This window comes from Trichomycterus rosablanca, chromosome 20 (assembly GCF_030014385.1).
Source record: "Trichomycterus rosablanca isolate fTriRos1 chromosome 20, fTriRos1.hap1, whole genome shotgun sequence".
NCBI classification, from domain to species: Eukaryota; Metazoa; Chordata; class Actinopteri; order Siluriformes; family Trichomycteridae; genus Trichomycterus; species Trichomycterus rosablanca.
Window position 1 is genome coordinate 8,032,385 of NC_086007.1, and position 15,216 is coordinate 8,047,600.

General features: G+C 38.2%; 1 protein-coding gene across 1 annotated transcript; it reads left to right on the plus strand.

Annotated features, from left to right (window-relative positions):
- The first annotated feature begins 4,556 nt into the window (after nucleotides 1-4,556).
- Nucleotides 4,557-13,890, plus strand: pitpnaa (phosphatidylinositol transfer protein, alpha a). The gene is made up of 12 exons (XM_063016346.1): nucleotides 4,557-4,661; nucleotides 6,571-6,601; nucleotides 7,157-7,302; nucleotides 7,397-7,488; nucleotides 7,618-7,625; nucleotides 9,012-9,086; nucleotides 9,745-9,828; nucleotides 10,768-10,845; nucleotides 10,962-11,072; nucleotides 11,696-11,818; nucleotides 12,097-12,156; nucleotides 12,859-13,890. The coding sequence occupies exons 1-11, from the start codon at nucleotides 4,645-4,647 to the stop codon at nucleotides 12,142-12,144; spliced, it is 813 nt and encodes a 270-aa protein (XP_062872416.1). The 5' UTR covers nucleotides 4,557-4,644; the 3' UTR covers nucleotides 12,145-12,156; nucleotides 12,859-13,890.
- Nucleotides 13,891-15,216: the final 1,326 nt, after the last annotated feature.

Sequence of the window (15,216 nt, forward strand, 5' to 3'; positions counted from 1 at the left end):
ACATTCATTTATAATTGACCATGCACTAGATTAGCCATGTACAGGTCATATGTACTGTTTAGTTAGATTTTATTGATTGGTACATGCCTTTATAATGCAGTTTATATTTTACGTTAATGCAGTACTGTACTGAGGCCTGATGAACTTGGGACTTTTTCACTGCCATACCTTTCATGTTGCTACATTTAATAAACCAAACTGCCCTGTTTATTTTCCTGAGTGACTGATTTTAAGATAAAGTGCACATTTTAAAAGATAATTATGTCGTGTAGAAAGAAAATATTTGTTTATTGTTTTTCCTCATATTGTATTTTGTAGTTCATTTAACTGTAGCCTATTTTGGATTTTTTATGTTATTATGTTCTTATGTTATTATGTGTATGCTGGAATTTTGTCTTAATGCTGTATATGGCATATTGTTTACTTGGGTAAATAATAAATTACTATTTAGCAATTGTTATTTGAATTGTTATTAGAAAAAAATAAAAAGTATTTGTATAAAAATGTGAGACTGAGTTAGTTTGTGTGTCATGCTTGCCAGAGCATTTGGTGTAATTTCGCAGGCTTACCTTATAGTCTGATGTCTGTCATGGAAAACAGTACTTTACAGAATTCTGTAGTATTTAATATAGTCAATGTAATTCTATTGTTGAGTTTGTAAATATGAACACATCTTGAATTTAATGCCTACAACATTCTTGCGAAAAAGTTTATAAAAATAATTTGAGTAACATTTTAAGTAACATGTTTTGAAAAATTTCACAATAAACAGGTATATATACTTCCTACAGTTGGTCATACAACAGTCAAAACAATACTGAAGTGGCTTGGGGAACTTCTGTATGTCCTTAAGTGGCCCATCCCGAGCCCAAACTTAAATATATTTATTTACAGATAATTGCCATCCAATCTGATGGAGCTTAAGAGGATGTGTCATGCTGAATGGGATAAACAGCCCAAATCCAGGTGTGGAAACGATGAGAAGGTGTATCCCAACTGTAACCCCTGCAGCTGTAATTGCTGCCAACAAGACCTGTACAAGGTATTGCATAAAGAAACTCGAAATGTTTGTAATAGGAGATTTCAGTTTTAAATGTTTGATTTATTTTCTCTAAAACATTGTAGAAAACATTGTAAAAACAGAAGCAAAGAGAGAGAGAGAGATAAAGTGAGAGAGAGAGAGAGAGAGAGAGAGAGAGAGAGAGAGAGAGAGAGAGAAGGCAAAGAGAACTGATATCTGTAACACACAGTTTAACTACAGAAAACATACCTTTTTACTCTGTCTGACAGGTTACAAGGAGAATGGAGGAAGACCTGTTTGGTATGTTTATTCTGCAAAAGAAGAGCAATGGAAAAACTAGTTTAGGTTGTTAATAAATAATTTTTACATTCAGCACACTCCACCCAATGACTCACCAGCCAATTTAATTAGAACACGTGTACACCTGCTTATTCATGAAACAATTTAATAAGCCAGTCTTGTGGCAGCTATGCAATGCACTCCAAAAGTACCCCAAATCATACCTTAGATTTCTGTAGTTAAAGCATCTGTCACAGTGTCAGAAGTAGTGAGTGCCACACAGCAACATACTGTACAGTCATGTGAAAAAATTAGGACACCCTATGAAAGCCTGTATATTTTTTAACATATTTGGACATATCAATTTTAACAATACTGAGGGATCCAAGTAATATGACTAAACAATTAAGAATTAAGAAAGGCCTTTTTACAACTTTCTGTAAAATGTTATTGAAAAAGAATGCAATTTCTGGTGAGGAATAAATTAGGACACCCCTACATATTGTCCCACTTAAAATAGTTAAGATCACACACAGCTGTATCACATCAAGTGCACATGATCAGAACATCGTTACCCAGCATTTTGAATGAGACTTGCCCTATTTAAACCTCAGAAAATTAGTTTGGTGTGTCCCTGACTGTTGAAGTGAGAGTGAGCACCATGGTGAGATCCAAAGAGCTGTCTGAGGCCCTCAGAAAGAAGATTGTGGCTGCTTATGAGTCTGGTAAGGGATTTAAAAAGATCTCAAAGGAATTTGACATCAGCCATTCCACCATCCGGAAAATTGTTTGCAAGTGGAGGACATTCAAAACAACTGCGACCATGCCCAGGACCGGCCGTCCAAGCAAGTTCACCCCCAGAGCAGACCGTAAGATGTTAAAAGAAGTCATGAAAAATCCTAAAATTTCATTACAGGACCTACAGCAGGCTCTTGCTACTGTCGATGTGAAAGTGCATGACTCAACTATCAGAAAGAGACTACACAAGTTTAATTTTCATGGGAGGTGTGCAAGGAGGAAACCTTTGCTCTCTAAGAAAAACATTAAGCCCAGACTGAAGTTTGCCAGAGAGAACGCAGACAAAGACCATGACTTCTGGAATAATGTTCTTTGGACAGATGAGTCTAAAATTGAATTATTTGGACACCAGAACAGAAGACATGTTTGGCGTAAACCAAATACAGCATTCCAAGAAAAGAACCTCATACCAACTGTGAAGCATGGAGGTGGAAGTGTCATGGTTTGGGGATGCTTTGCTGCAGCAGGACCTGGCCAGCTCACCATCATAGAATCCACCATGAATTCTACTGTGTATCAGAGGGTGCTTGAGGAACATGTGAAACCATCTGTAAAAAAATTAAAGCTGAAGCGGAACTGGACCCTGCAACATGACAATGACCCAAAACATACCAGTAAATCCACCAAGGACTGGCTGAAAACTAAGAAGTGGAGAGTCCTGGAATGGCCAAGTCAAAGTTTGGATCTTAATCCCATTGAGATGCTGTGGAGTGACTTAAAACGGGCTGTACATGCAAGAAACCCCTCAAACATCTCACAGCTGAAAGAATTCTGCGTTGAGGAGTGGGGCAAACTTTCTTCAGATCGATGTCAGAGATTGGTAGATGGCTACAAGAAGCGTCTCACTGAAGTTATTTCAGCCAAAGGGGGCAACACTAGTTATTAGAGGGTAGGGTGTCCTAACTTTTTCCTCCATTATAATATGCATTTTTGTTCATATCTTTTGTTTCATGAGTAAAACATTGTTAATTTTTGTTGTTTAATTGCAATTAAATCACTTTCTTTTCCAGAAATAAACAAAAACAAGATTGGACATTGATATGTGAACATTTCTTAATAAAGAGCTGCCTATTTAATGGGGTGTCCTAAATTTTTTCACATGACTGTAAGTACCTAGGTTCTATCCCTTCCCCCAGTTACAGTGTCTGCATGAATTCCACCTAGGTCTTTTGGTTTTCTTTCACCTCAGGTGTAAGTAAGTGAATGTTTGAGCCTGTGTTGCATGTGATGGATTGGCACCTTGTCTGGTGGTGTATTGTATTTCACACTGTATTAGGGTGCTACCAGTAGAAACTGTCAGAAAAAAAGAAAAAAGATTCCTAGTGTCTCTTAGGCGAGGGGGGGTAGCACTCACAGGAAGGTCCTGGGTTCGATCCCCAGGTGGGGCAGTCCGGGTCCTTTCTGTGTGGAGTTTGCGTGTTCTCCCTATGTCTGCATGGGTTTACTCTGGGGCTCCGGTTTCCTCCCACAGTCCAAAGACATGCAAGTGAGATGATTGGAGATATATTGGAGATTAACATTAAAACTACCTTTCCTGTCATTAATGTAACCAAAGTGTGTAAAACATTACGTTAAGACAGCTGAGGAACCAACACTACAGAAAATTATTTTACAGAAGTGACTCTCGAAATTAAACCTTAAACTTAAATCTTAAACTGATGCCATGTGTTTACATTTCAGGTGTCTATGTCGCTCATGTGGCGCAGCAGTAAAAAGACACGCTGCAACCAGAGCTGGATTCTGAGTACATCGTATCGAATCAAGCTCTGCCTTACCGGTTTGAGGCTGAGTGGCTGTATGAGCAACGATTGGTCGGTTGCTCAGTTGGGGGGCGGGACAAAGAACCGGATGTGCAACGCTAGGTGGCGCCACACTCATCAATGTGTAGGTGGCAAACATGCATCCGGCTGCTGCCCATGTTTCGGAGGGGATATGGGTTAGCTTCGATCTCCTCGGTCAGGGCAGGGTTCGGCATAGACAGAGAGGAGGCACGATGCAAATTGAACTATTGGATGCGCTAAAGGGGGAGAAAAAGGGGAAAAATAAAAATATTTCAGGTGTCAATAAAAGTCAGTAGTTTTCCTAATTCTTTATTATTAAAAAGAAACCCAGAGACGTGTGTTAATTTATCAAGAAATCAAGAATTGTGATAGTAATTTTGCAATGTATGTCAGACGTTTAGTTTTTAAAGTTACTTGATAAATGTTCTCTTGTAATGTTCGATGAATCGACTCTGAATCAAAATGCGAGCCGACTCTGTTTTACATGACTCTGCTTTCCATGGCGGGTTAGGTAACGTCAGGGACCGTGGCTTTTATCAGCCTCGACCGGTCTGCTGCGTGTCCTGTCCAATCCGAGGCCGCTACGTCATTGATTTTGATTGCGTGTGGGAGTGGTTGCCGTGACAACGCCGCGCCCCTTCCACATCTTTCAGGAAATGAATAGAGAGGAATAAGAAAAGCAGGAACTGCTGAAGGTGCAGCGGAGAGTTTCATTAAGGAAAAGTTTGGTGTTGGTGTCACGGAGAGCTTCACAACGGCCAGAAGATGCTTATAAAGGAGTTGTAAGTAAGAATAATCTATACGTTAGTGAACATACAACGAGACATTTATTTTTGCCTTAAAGAAGTGTAAGGTTTGCTAACTAGGAATATGAAGGGTGGTGTCAGTATTGAACTTGGCCGCGTCTCAAACCGCATCCCGACACAGTAAATAGTGCCCGGAATAGTCGCTGGATGTGTATTAATCTGACTCACTGTTTAGTGATGATGTGTGTGGTTTGGGACGAGGCCCTTGACATTTTCCTAGTTAGTTCATTCATTCACTGAAAGTTCTTGTGTGCTTGATACTTGTTAGTTATATATATCAGTCACAGCTGCTAGGACTTTAAACCTTACTACAATAAAATTACTTCAGGTGCAAAGTAACTACACCTCCATGTAACAAAACTGTCTGGAGAAAATTGGTGGTTATTGTACATTTTATGGATTATGAATCAGATTATAAATCTGAGTATTAGTGGGAGTAAATACATCATTTAAAACCCGATCAAGGCTGTTAATTAATTTGTTCATCCTAAAACAATTACATATAAAATAGCTTTGAATGAATTCTATAGTAATTTAGCTGATCACGTGCTGCCACTCTTGTAAGTCACGTGTCTGCTGCAGCGTTCCTAGTATAAAATTCGTGGAGGATAAAAGCCCATCATCAGACGGATTAACCTTTATTTTTCACCGGATAGATGCAGGACTGTCAAGTGCCATTGTTCATAACTACAATTTGAATGCTGACAAAACCTGTCGACGTAAAAGCACAGGCGTGGGTCACGTTACTCCAGCTGATCACTGGTGCTCTGATACATGTGGCTCCTGCTCCACTTCTAAAACAGAAGCAAACAGAAATGTAGCTTTTGCTCCTGAAAACATAAAGACAGTATTTTACAGTATAGACAGCGTATGTGACATGTTCTAGGGGTGTGGGGCTGGGGTTTGATGAACTACACTGAGAAAAGACTTACTAAATTCATTCATAACTTCACTAACTGCTTTATTCTGGCTGCTGTCACAAAAAACCCTGTTCACAAGGCAGGAATACACTCTGGACATTACGCCATTTACTACTTTCTTTTCGCCCATGCTTTCTGCACAGGCGCCTCTATCTGCTAACCAGGGTCCTTACACAGCATTTGAAGACCCCACCCACTTAGTCCAGTCATCCCACCCAGCAGACACAGTGGCCGATTATTGTCTGCTGCAGGCACTGCCAATTGTGCCTGCTAGATGCCGCCCAGACGATCAGTGGCAGAGCAGAGATTCGAACCAAGGTGTTCAGAATCTCTGCACTGGCGTGCTAGTGGAATATCCCACTGTGCCACCTGGGTGCCAAAAGGCAACCTTATGATAGTCCAGTATCTTAGCTGTTGAGCTATCACTGCCCACAAACCTTCTGCATGTTTTAGGAAAGTTGGGAAAGCCGGAGGACATGATTAAGCCCAGGTTCCCGGACTCATGTTGCTGTGTGACACCCTTTATACATATGAAGTGGATTATGAAATGGTAGTAAGGAAGTGATCCTTCTGTAAGTTTGAATAAAGTAAGTATGTCAACATTGCCCAAAGCCTGCTTATGCAGCATGTCCAGGTTATTCCTGCTTTGTGCCTAGTGTTTTCCAGTGTAAGGATGCCTGCTGTGACCCTGACAAGGATAAAGCAGTTGATAAAAATGAAATGAAAAACTGAAATAAAAAACAGATAGTAGTAGGTGTCGTGTATGTAGTGCACATCAGGTGGTTAGTCACTGGCTGTCAGGAGGTATTCTCCATCCTCCCAAAAACAACCCAGTACATTGATTGGTGTTAGTGAGTTATGTGACAGTTTTCTTAAAACAGAATTAACAAATTGGAGATTTACTCCTATTATTTACACTTCAGTACTATTTTATAGTAACATCTCTCTCTTGTTTTGTCTTTCAGCCGAGTTGTTCTCCCTATTTCGGTTGAAGAGGTAAGTGTGATCTTCAACTGATTTAGACTTTAACCCTTTTGCTTCCTGCAGGATTGCTGAAGACCAGGTGACTGACTGTTAAAAGTATAATCAGATGTTGAGAAGTGAAAGTTAACTGTCCCTGTGGATTCAAGAAGTCTAATAAATAGATTGGGGCATACAAACTACTTCTGTCAAGTCAATTTCATGTGTATATCACTTTTTACAACACACATTGTCTACAAATGAGTCTAGTGTTTGATTAAAATTTATTAAAAGAATAAGTAGCACAATTAAAGTAAAGGTTTGTCACCCTTCAGTTCAAAGTGCACATTACCAGCATTTTCATAAACTTTATACTGTATTTTTAGACAAAGACTAGTATACAGGCCTAAATAGTACCAATACTGATTGTAAGACCCTAACAGTTATTGTAAGTGGTATTGTCAGCCAATTTAATTTATATGGTCAAAATGTAAACAGACAGTAACAGCTGAATTCAAGCAGGGCTGACAGTTAAGCAATGTGCTAAGTGTATCTGGAAGAAGTAACCGTGTTTTCTCCTGTGCTCTACAGTATCAGGTGGCCCAGCTGTACTCTGTGGCCGAGGCCAGCAAGAACGAAACAGGAGGAGGAGAAGGAGTGGAGGTACTAAAGAATGAACCCTATGAGAAGGATGGGGAGAAAGGACAGTACACACACAAGATCTACCACTTGCAAAGGTATGGATCTGATCCACAGCACAACAATAATAACTGCTCTGTTTGTATGGAAATAAACATGATGCTTAATGCTCTCTACTTTTCTTACATGCAGTAAAGTACCAGGATTTGTGCGTATGCTTGCACCTGCTTCTGCCCTTAAAGTCCATGAGAAGGCCTGGAATGCGTATCCATACTGTCGCACCGGTAAGTCTTAGAAGTGAGACAGATACATATATATTGTGAAATTTGTTTTGGTCATGCTTAAATAAATAATAATAATAACTAGTAAATTGTTTCTTTTCTATGTGCTGCACTTCCATTGCCTGTCTAAAGTCCTTACAGTAAGTACTGTCATCTATACCTTGGGCAGCACTCGCATAAAACAAATGGCATTGTGGTGTACTCTCTACCGTTACATTTAGTCATTAAAGTGTTCTTAATGTCGGTGTGTCCACAAGTGTAGTTTGTGGTGGGTCTTATTTCAAAGAATTAAATATCTGTTAAGGGTATTTTCTGTACAAATATTATTTTAAAAGCAAAACTGTAGTGGTTCACCACTGCTGAGATCTAGAGCTATTAAGTTCAAATCTCAGCTCTGCTATCTGACAGCCAGGCAGCTACACAGGCATGATTGGCTATGTCTAAGGTTGGGCTGGCTGATATGATTCCTGTTGCTAACGCAATTGTGGCTGGCTGGTTGAAGGTGCCTGCGCAAATACGGGTAATAATGGAGACCAGTGTGCACTTTCTGTACATGATACTGATCCCAGTGTGAACCCGCCTAGTGCAGATGAAAAAAAGCGGTTGATTACTACACATGTTCCAGAAGGTGTGTGTTAGGTACAGCCCTCCTCGGTAAGGGTAGGGGTCTGCAGCAGTAGAGTAGATACAACTGGGTGATTGGATATGATTGATAAGAAAATTATTATGAAAATATTCATGACTTTACTCAGTAGCAGTCTGTGCCACTCTCTCACTCATCTCTAATATTCAAGCAACCAGAAAATGGAGTGTTCAAGAGCTGATCTATTTTCTTGTCTTTGTTTGGTCAAAAGCTTGTCAGTTTATCTAGTTAAAATTGCACCATGTTTCATGTTTATACTGTATTACTGATTGGTTTTAAACGTACACTGCTGAAGTAAGGTTTGTTTATAACCGCTTGTTAAGTAGCAAGATACTGTGTTAAATTTTGTGTATAATTGTCTCTTTAAAACATCCACTATCTCACAAAAATAACAAAGAGCCACTTATCCTTGAATCCAGCAGCCAAATAACTGATACTTTGAACTCCTTGCTTAACCCTGGACAATCCTGGCAAGTAGATAAAGCAAACTTGTTTACCTAAGTTTGAAAAAAAACATCAGAGGGGATGCAACAGTAATGGTGGAGATCTAGGTTATGTGCTACTATGTAGGTGCTAGTGGAGGACTAACCAGTATGATTTGATTAAATGGCAGTTGTTTCCATTGCATGGGTTTGATTTGATTTTTGATATTGACACTACAAATGATTAGGAGAATTGTTTTTTTTTATAAATGAGCATTCATGTGTTACATATATGTGCATGTAAACACTCGAGTCAGAACCTTTAAAAGAGCTGACCATTGGAAAAGAGAACAAAAAAGAAAAGCAGCCACTGGATTTTGTGAACAGCTCTCTCTAATTAAAGCTAACAGATTTAAACACTAAAAGTTAACATGGTAAAATCGTGTGTGTCTTTTTTGCAGAATGAATACATGAAGGATAATTTTATGATCATGATTGAGACGTGGCACAAGCCTGACTTGGGGGAACAGGATAATGTAAGTATCATGCTAACTATATTATAGAATATATTTACTAAGTAATTTAATTATTAATTGATTAAAAGTAGAATTCTTATCAATTGGCCTTTAGCCCAGTGTTTCACAGTGGAACCAGACCCATGACCAGAAATAGGTAGTGAGCTGACTGAATAAATTAATTAGTTACTTCAAATCATTTAATTATTGTTCATTATTGTTTGAACCTGTATTCTAGCAAATCCACAACATGTCATATTTAACACACATAGTTAACATATTTTAGGAGAAAATGTGCATGTATTTTTCCCTTCTGCATAACTGGGCTCTTATGGAGACCTACCTGCTGCAAATAGAGACACAAAAGACACAAGTGGACACACATTTAGTCATGGTGCATTTTACATGGCTAATATTTTCAAGTGCATGAGAGGAGCTTTTAACTAAATTCTAAACTAATGAAATCATGGAATACTAAATTCTTAATTTTGTTCATTCCTTAAATGTATCTGCTTAATTGGTAAAAAGTTTCCCTGACACATTCTGCATTGTGACCCAGTGTGTGGTCCCAACCCCAAGTTTAAGAACTGCTGCTCTGTCTGCTTTTATCTAACACATTGTATCCAGTTGCCTCCTGATATGTAAGTGTTGCTAATATTGTTGAATACGTTTTGTACAGGTCCATAAGCTTGATGCAGAAACATGGAAGAAGGTTGAGGTTGTTTACATTGACATTGCAGACAAGAGTCAGGTGGATCAGAGGGTAAGCAAATTGATCTTTTTTTTTTAAGCTGTTTTTTTTTATTCTTAAATTTTTATAATTGTTGTGCCATTACAAGGTCAGCAACTAGAGTAATGACTTGCATGAGTGTAAGCAAAGAACCCAAAAATTTTACCTATGTAAAATCCTGTACCATTCACCTACCGAACTAAAACAAGTTATTAAAAAAACAATACTGTAACAGTAACATTACAGTACATTAACTAATTGGGTATAGAAAAATGCAGACATATGACACAGGGACAGCTTTGCATAAACTCCATTGCGTCATGTGTCGTTCAGCACACTAGACTTTTCTGCACGAAGATATTGTGCATATGCAAATAAATTAGACTTTGAAGTGTGAGTGGTTGGAAGGCACGCTTAGCAGGCAGAATATAAGAGTAGATTTAAACACAAATATTTATATTTTAAATAGTCAATTCAATACCAAAATCAGTTGGATAAATACTTCTGCTGGTATTCATTGGTTATTTGTTGTCGACGTTTCATTTTGCCATTAAAACAGAGACCATTCAACAACTCGTAGAGTGTAATGTTTCAGAGTGACATCACTCTTTAAACTCCATGATTTTAAGCCTGTTACATTCAAAATAATATGATCAGAGGCCCTTAACACTTAGTCACTGTGTTAATATGTTAGGTCACTTGTTATGGATATAGAAGATTGAATTTTGCAGAGCATGTTCCATTTCAATGTTAAACTAAAATAGTTCGGTTAAAGCTATAAAATAAAGGTAAATAAACTGATATAATAGTATTTACTAAAGTATTTAAGAAATTACTGTTTAAATCTTCAACCTGAATGGTTCAATAAAATGAATCTCTTAAGGTAATATATGGCCGAAAGAATGTAGCATTTCAGTATAGTTTCAGGGCAGATCTACTTTTACCATGTTTAATTTGTTTTGACATTTACAGGACTATAAACCAGTGGAGGATCCAGCCACATTCAAGTCAGTGAAGACTGGAAGAGGACCTTTAGGACCTGAATGGCGGGTAGATATTGCACATCTTAAAGCATCAGTTTCAGACAAAGCCACACTTTGTAACAAGCTGTCAAACTTTATTTAATAACAGTTTAAATTCTATTTGTGTGTTTAATCTCAATGTAGAAAGAGCTTTCTCAGAAGACAGACTGTCCTCACATGTGTGCCTATAAACTCGTCACTGTCAAGTTTAAATGGTTTGGTTTACAGAACAAAGTGGAGGGTTTCATTCATAAGGTATGTGTGTAGATAAACTCTACAAAGTCCTGTATTCTGATCAGTGTGTGTGTTGCATGACATTGTTGTGTCCATATCAATTTTTTTTATAAAATAAAGTTTAGTTATGGTATTGATGAAGTCCAAAAATATAATGTGGTGCAACTTAGGACATAAGTGACAACTGAGAACAAATCATATTTATTGCTTTGTATGCATTTAAACAAGATATAAAGAGACCTTTCTGGTGCAATGACAAGGTCAGTAGCATTTCCAATAATATTGCATCATGGTTGGACTAGATCAGCTGAACGTGGCATTTGCTCTAGGATTTTCATGTGTATTAAATAGAAAAAAATAAATGCAAATGGTGATTTTACAGTGTGAACATTACTTTCATATTTTCAACATTGTTTAGTACCTATTAAATATGGTTGCCCCACAATGCCTTTTTGAAAGTTGAAACATATTTAGCATTTCAAAACAAATATCCAGATGTTATCTTTATCCTTACTATACCAAAAATACCAAATATACCAAAAAGTATAGTACACTAAAATTAAACTGTTGTATTACATTTAATTAAACAACAAACAAACAAAACAAAAAAAAAAACATTTCATCTGTCTTCCCATTGTTTCCAGCAAGAGAAGCGTCTGTTTACCAACTTCCACAGACAGCTCTTCTGTTGGATGGATAAGTGGGTTGATTTGACAATGGATGACATTCGACGAATGGAAGCGGAGACACAAAAGGAACTTGATAAGGTGCTTTGTCTTTCAGTCTTTTTAACTGACAGAAATATGATACGTGCCTAACCTTTGTCAGCCAAAAAAAATATTCTACTTTAACAAAGCCTGTTTATTGTGTACCTACATATACAAAGTATATGTTTTAGGTTGTATTTGTGTATTTACTTTTGTTTATTATTATATGTGATTAGTGTACCAAAAGCAGAACAACCGCTATAGTTAATGAACTGTTTATCATATTTAATCTAGTTTGTGGACTAATAAGGCATTTTACTTATTTACTTTATCTGTAGATGCGAGAAAAGGACCCAGTTAAAGGGATGTCTGCCTCAGATGAGTAAGGCCCTGCAGCTGTAAGTATAATCTGACTTTAATTGTTGGCATCAGGGAGAGTAATTGCTAGAAAGTGATGCTGTGCTGGCATACAAAGACATCTTAACTACCACAGTCCTCAGCCAACTACTCATTATGAGTTTAGACTGTCCATGTTGATATATGGAAAGACTTTATAATAAATAGTTATACTAAGCCCAAAAAGTGATCCTTTGTTTGTGGCATATTGTGCTGCTTCTTGAGCAATGTAATCAAACCTGGATGTCTTTTCATTACATGTCTGTAATAAAAAATAATTATTAATTAAATTTGGCAGTGGGTTCAAAGACGTTTGCTTGCCACAAGGGGGAATGCTCCCTAGACAGGGCATCAATTCATCCTGAAAGTGTTAATTGTGGTGAAGGTCAAAGTTCTATGCAGTCCACTGGAGCTCTCCACATGAATAAATTTATAAAGTAATTTACTGAAGTAATAAATAAATGCTTTTATGGAAAACAGTGTCAAATTTCTGTAATGTCGACCCTCACTAGACACCAACACGTCTGTGTTTGTTAATTTACTACCAGTTGTTGGCTGTTAATACAAAATGTTTATTTAGTTATCCTGATTGGCCTTTTTTTACCAGCATCCAAGTCTGACCAGATTGAAGCGGTTAGTAATAATAAATAAATAAATAAATAAATGTCATTTATCTTTAATGTTTTTGTTTTTCTGTCTTGTAGATATTGCCCAGGAAGCAGCAGTATTGAATACGTCACGGGCAGTGGTGTTCGAGAGGACCACCCTCTTCCTGATCCACTTAAATATGGTGCCTCTCTCAATTCTTCTCCAACACCAAGGAGCTCCTAGACACTGTAAAACCCTTCACAGATGATTCCTACACTAAACTAGAATAATGTCATTCATCATGTTTTATTTTTATGATTTATTTGCTTTTATTTCAAACATTTGTCAAGTCTCCCCAAAATTTTTTATTATGCTGACATTTTTTTGTTTATTTTTTATGTATCCTATAAATTGCATTACTGTTATTGCACGCCCCCGCATTGCTGCTTTTACTTTTGTTCTCGTTCTTCTGACTAGCTTTATTCACTTGTTTCACTTGTTTACTCCACTGACATGTGCTCCCTAAGCTGCCTTGGGGGTAACAAACCCAGGTTGCCCTGACTGCATATAGATAGGTGGTTTTTGTTAAATTTTTTGTCAAACTTCTACACACACCTCCCACCCGTTTGTACACATTTGAAGATGATAGTTGTAAGCAGTATGGTGTAATCGTGTTTACATAAAATAACCTCAGCCTGATTATTATGCACCAGTGCTTGACGGAATGAGGTTATTTGGCGCTGATGTGACTGTTTTCACTATAATAAAACCATTTGAGCTGGAATTATTTTAATTGGTCTGTACGTGTAGAGTTCTCTGCTTTGCCTCAGTTTTAAACCGAGGCTTATACGGTAGTGTATTTATTCAGGGTGTTATGCAGGCTGTTGAGTTTTCTGTCTCTGAATTATGTAACACTGTTTTGGGCTGACAACTTTCTACTCCTCTTTAAATTCAATTAAGGTTTAAAACGGAAAATGAATCAGTCAAAAGAAGGACTTATATTTGTATTGGCACTCCTCTCCCTCAATAAAGTCTATTTTCTGTGCAGATTTGTTTTTCTGTTTTATTGTAATGTATTCTTGAAACTTACCTGAGTATGGCACCCATGCAACCTGCTCCATTACTGTGCAACCTCACAGACTATTGAAATAAAGGTATAAAATGTTGCTTAGTGATTCTTGATGCATTGTATACCATCAACTTGGAATGGCTCATACAGTATGAGTAAATATTTCGTGTGGGAATCTGAAACAACCACAACTGAGAGAAACTGTTTATTCCTGCTTGGTGCCCAGTGCTTTAAGTTGGTGCTAGATACACTGTAACTCTTACCAGAATTAAGCAGTTAGTAAAAATAAACAGGTGAATAATAAGTGTGTTTTCCCCTATTTTGGCACTATAAAAACTAGATGTTTCAGGTCATCTTGTTTACTTACTTACATACATACAGTGTATCACAAAAGTGAGTACACCCCTCACATTTCTGCAGATATTTAAGTATATCTTTTCATGGGACAACACTGACAAAATGACACTTTGACACAATGAAAAGTAGTCTGTGTGCAGCTTATATAACAGTGTAAATTTATTCTTCCCTCAAAATAACTCAATATACAGCCATTAATGTCTAAACCACCGGCAACAAAAGTGAGTACACCCCTTAGTGAAAGTTCCTGAAGTGTCAATATTTTGTGTGGCCACCATTATTTCCCAGAACTGCCTTAACTCTCCTGGGCATGGAGTTTACCAGAGCTTCACAGGTTGCCACTGGAATGCTTTTCCACTCCTCCATGACGACATCACGGAGCTGGCGGATATTCGAGACTTTGCGCTCCTCTGCTGGTCGCTTGAGGATGCCCCAAAGATGTTCTATTGGGTTTAGGTCTGGAGACATGCTTGGTCAGTCCATCACCTTTACCCTCAGCCTCTTCAATAAAGCAGTGGTCGTCTTAGAGGTGTGTCTGGGGTCATTATCATGCTGGAACACTGCCCTGCGACCCAGTTTCCGGAGGGAGGGGATCATGCTCTGCTTCAGTATTTCACAGTACATATTGGAGTTCATGTGTCCCTCAATGAAATGTAACTCCCCAACACCTGCTGCACTCATGCAGCCCCAGACCATGGCATTCCCACCACCATGCTTGACTGTAGGCATGACACACTTATCTTTGTACTCCTCACCTGATTGCCGCCACACATGCTCGAGACCATCTGAACCAAACAAATTAATCTTGGTCTCATCAGACCATAGGACATGCTTCCAGTAATCCATGTCCTTTGTTGACATGTCTTCAGCAAACTGTTTGCGGGCTTTCTTGTGTAGAGACTTCAGAAGAGGCTTCCTTCTGGGGTGACAGCCATGCAGACCAATTTGATGTAGTGTGCGGCGTATGGTCTGAGCACTGACAGGCTGACCCCCCACCTTTTCAATCTCTGCAGCAATGCTGACAGCACTCCTGCGCCTATCTTTCAAA

Bases quoted from the DNA above. Each gene is read 5' to 3' on its own strand.
- pitpnaa (XM_063016346.1), top strand. The intron at 6,602-7,156 runs GTAAGTGTGATC...TGTGCTCTACAG, and splicing joins TCCCTATTTCGGTTGAAGAG to TATCAGGTGGCCCAGCTGTA. The intron at 11,073-11,695 runs GTATGTGTGTAG...CATTGTTTCCAG, and splicing joins TGGAGGGTTTCATTCATAAG to CAAGAGAAGCGTCTGTTTAC.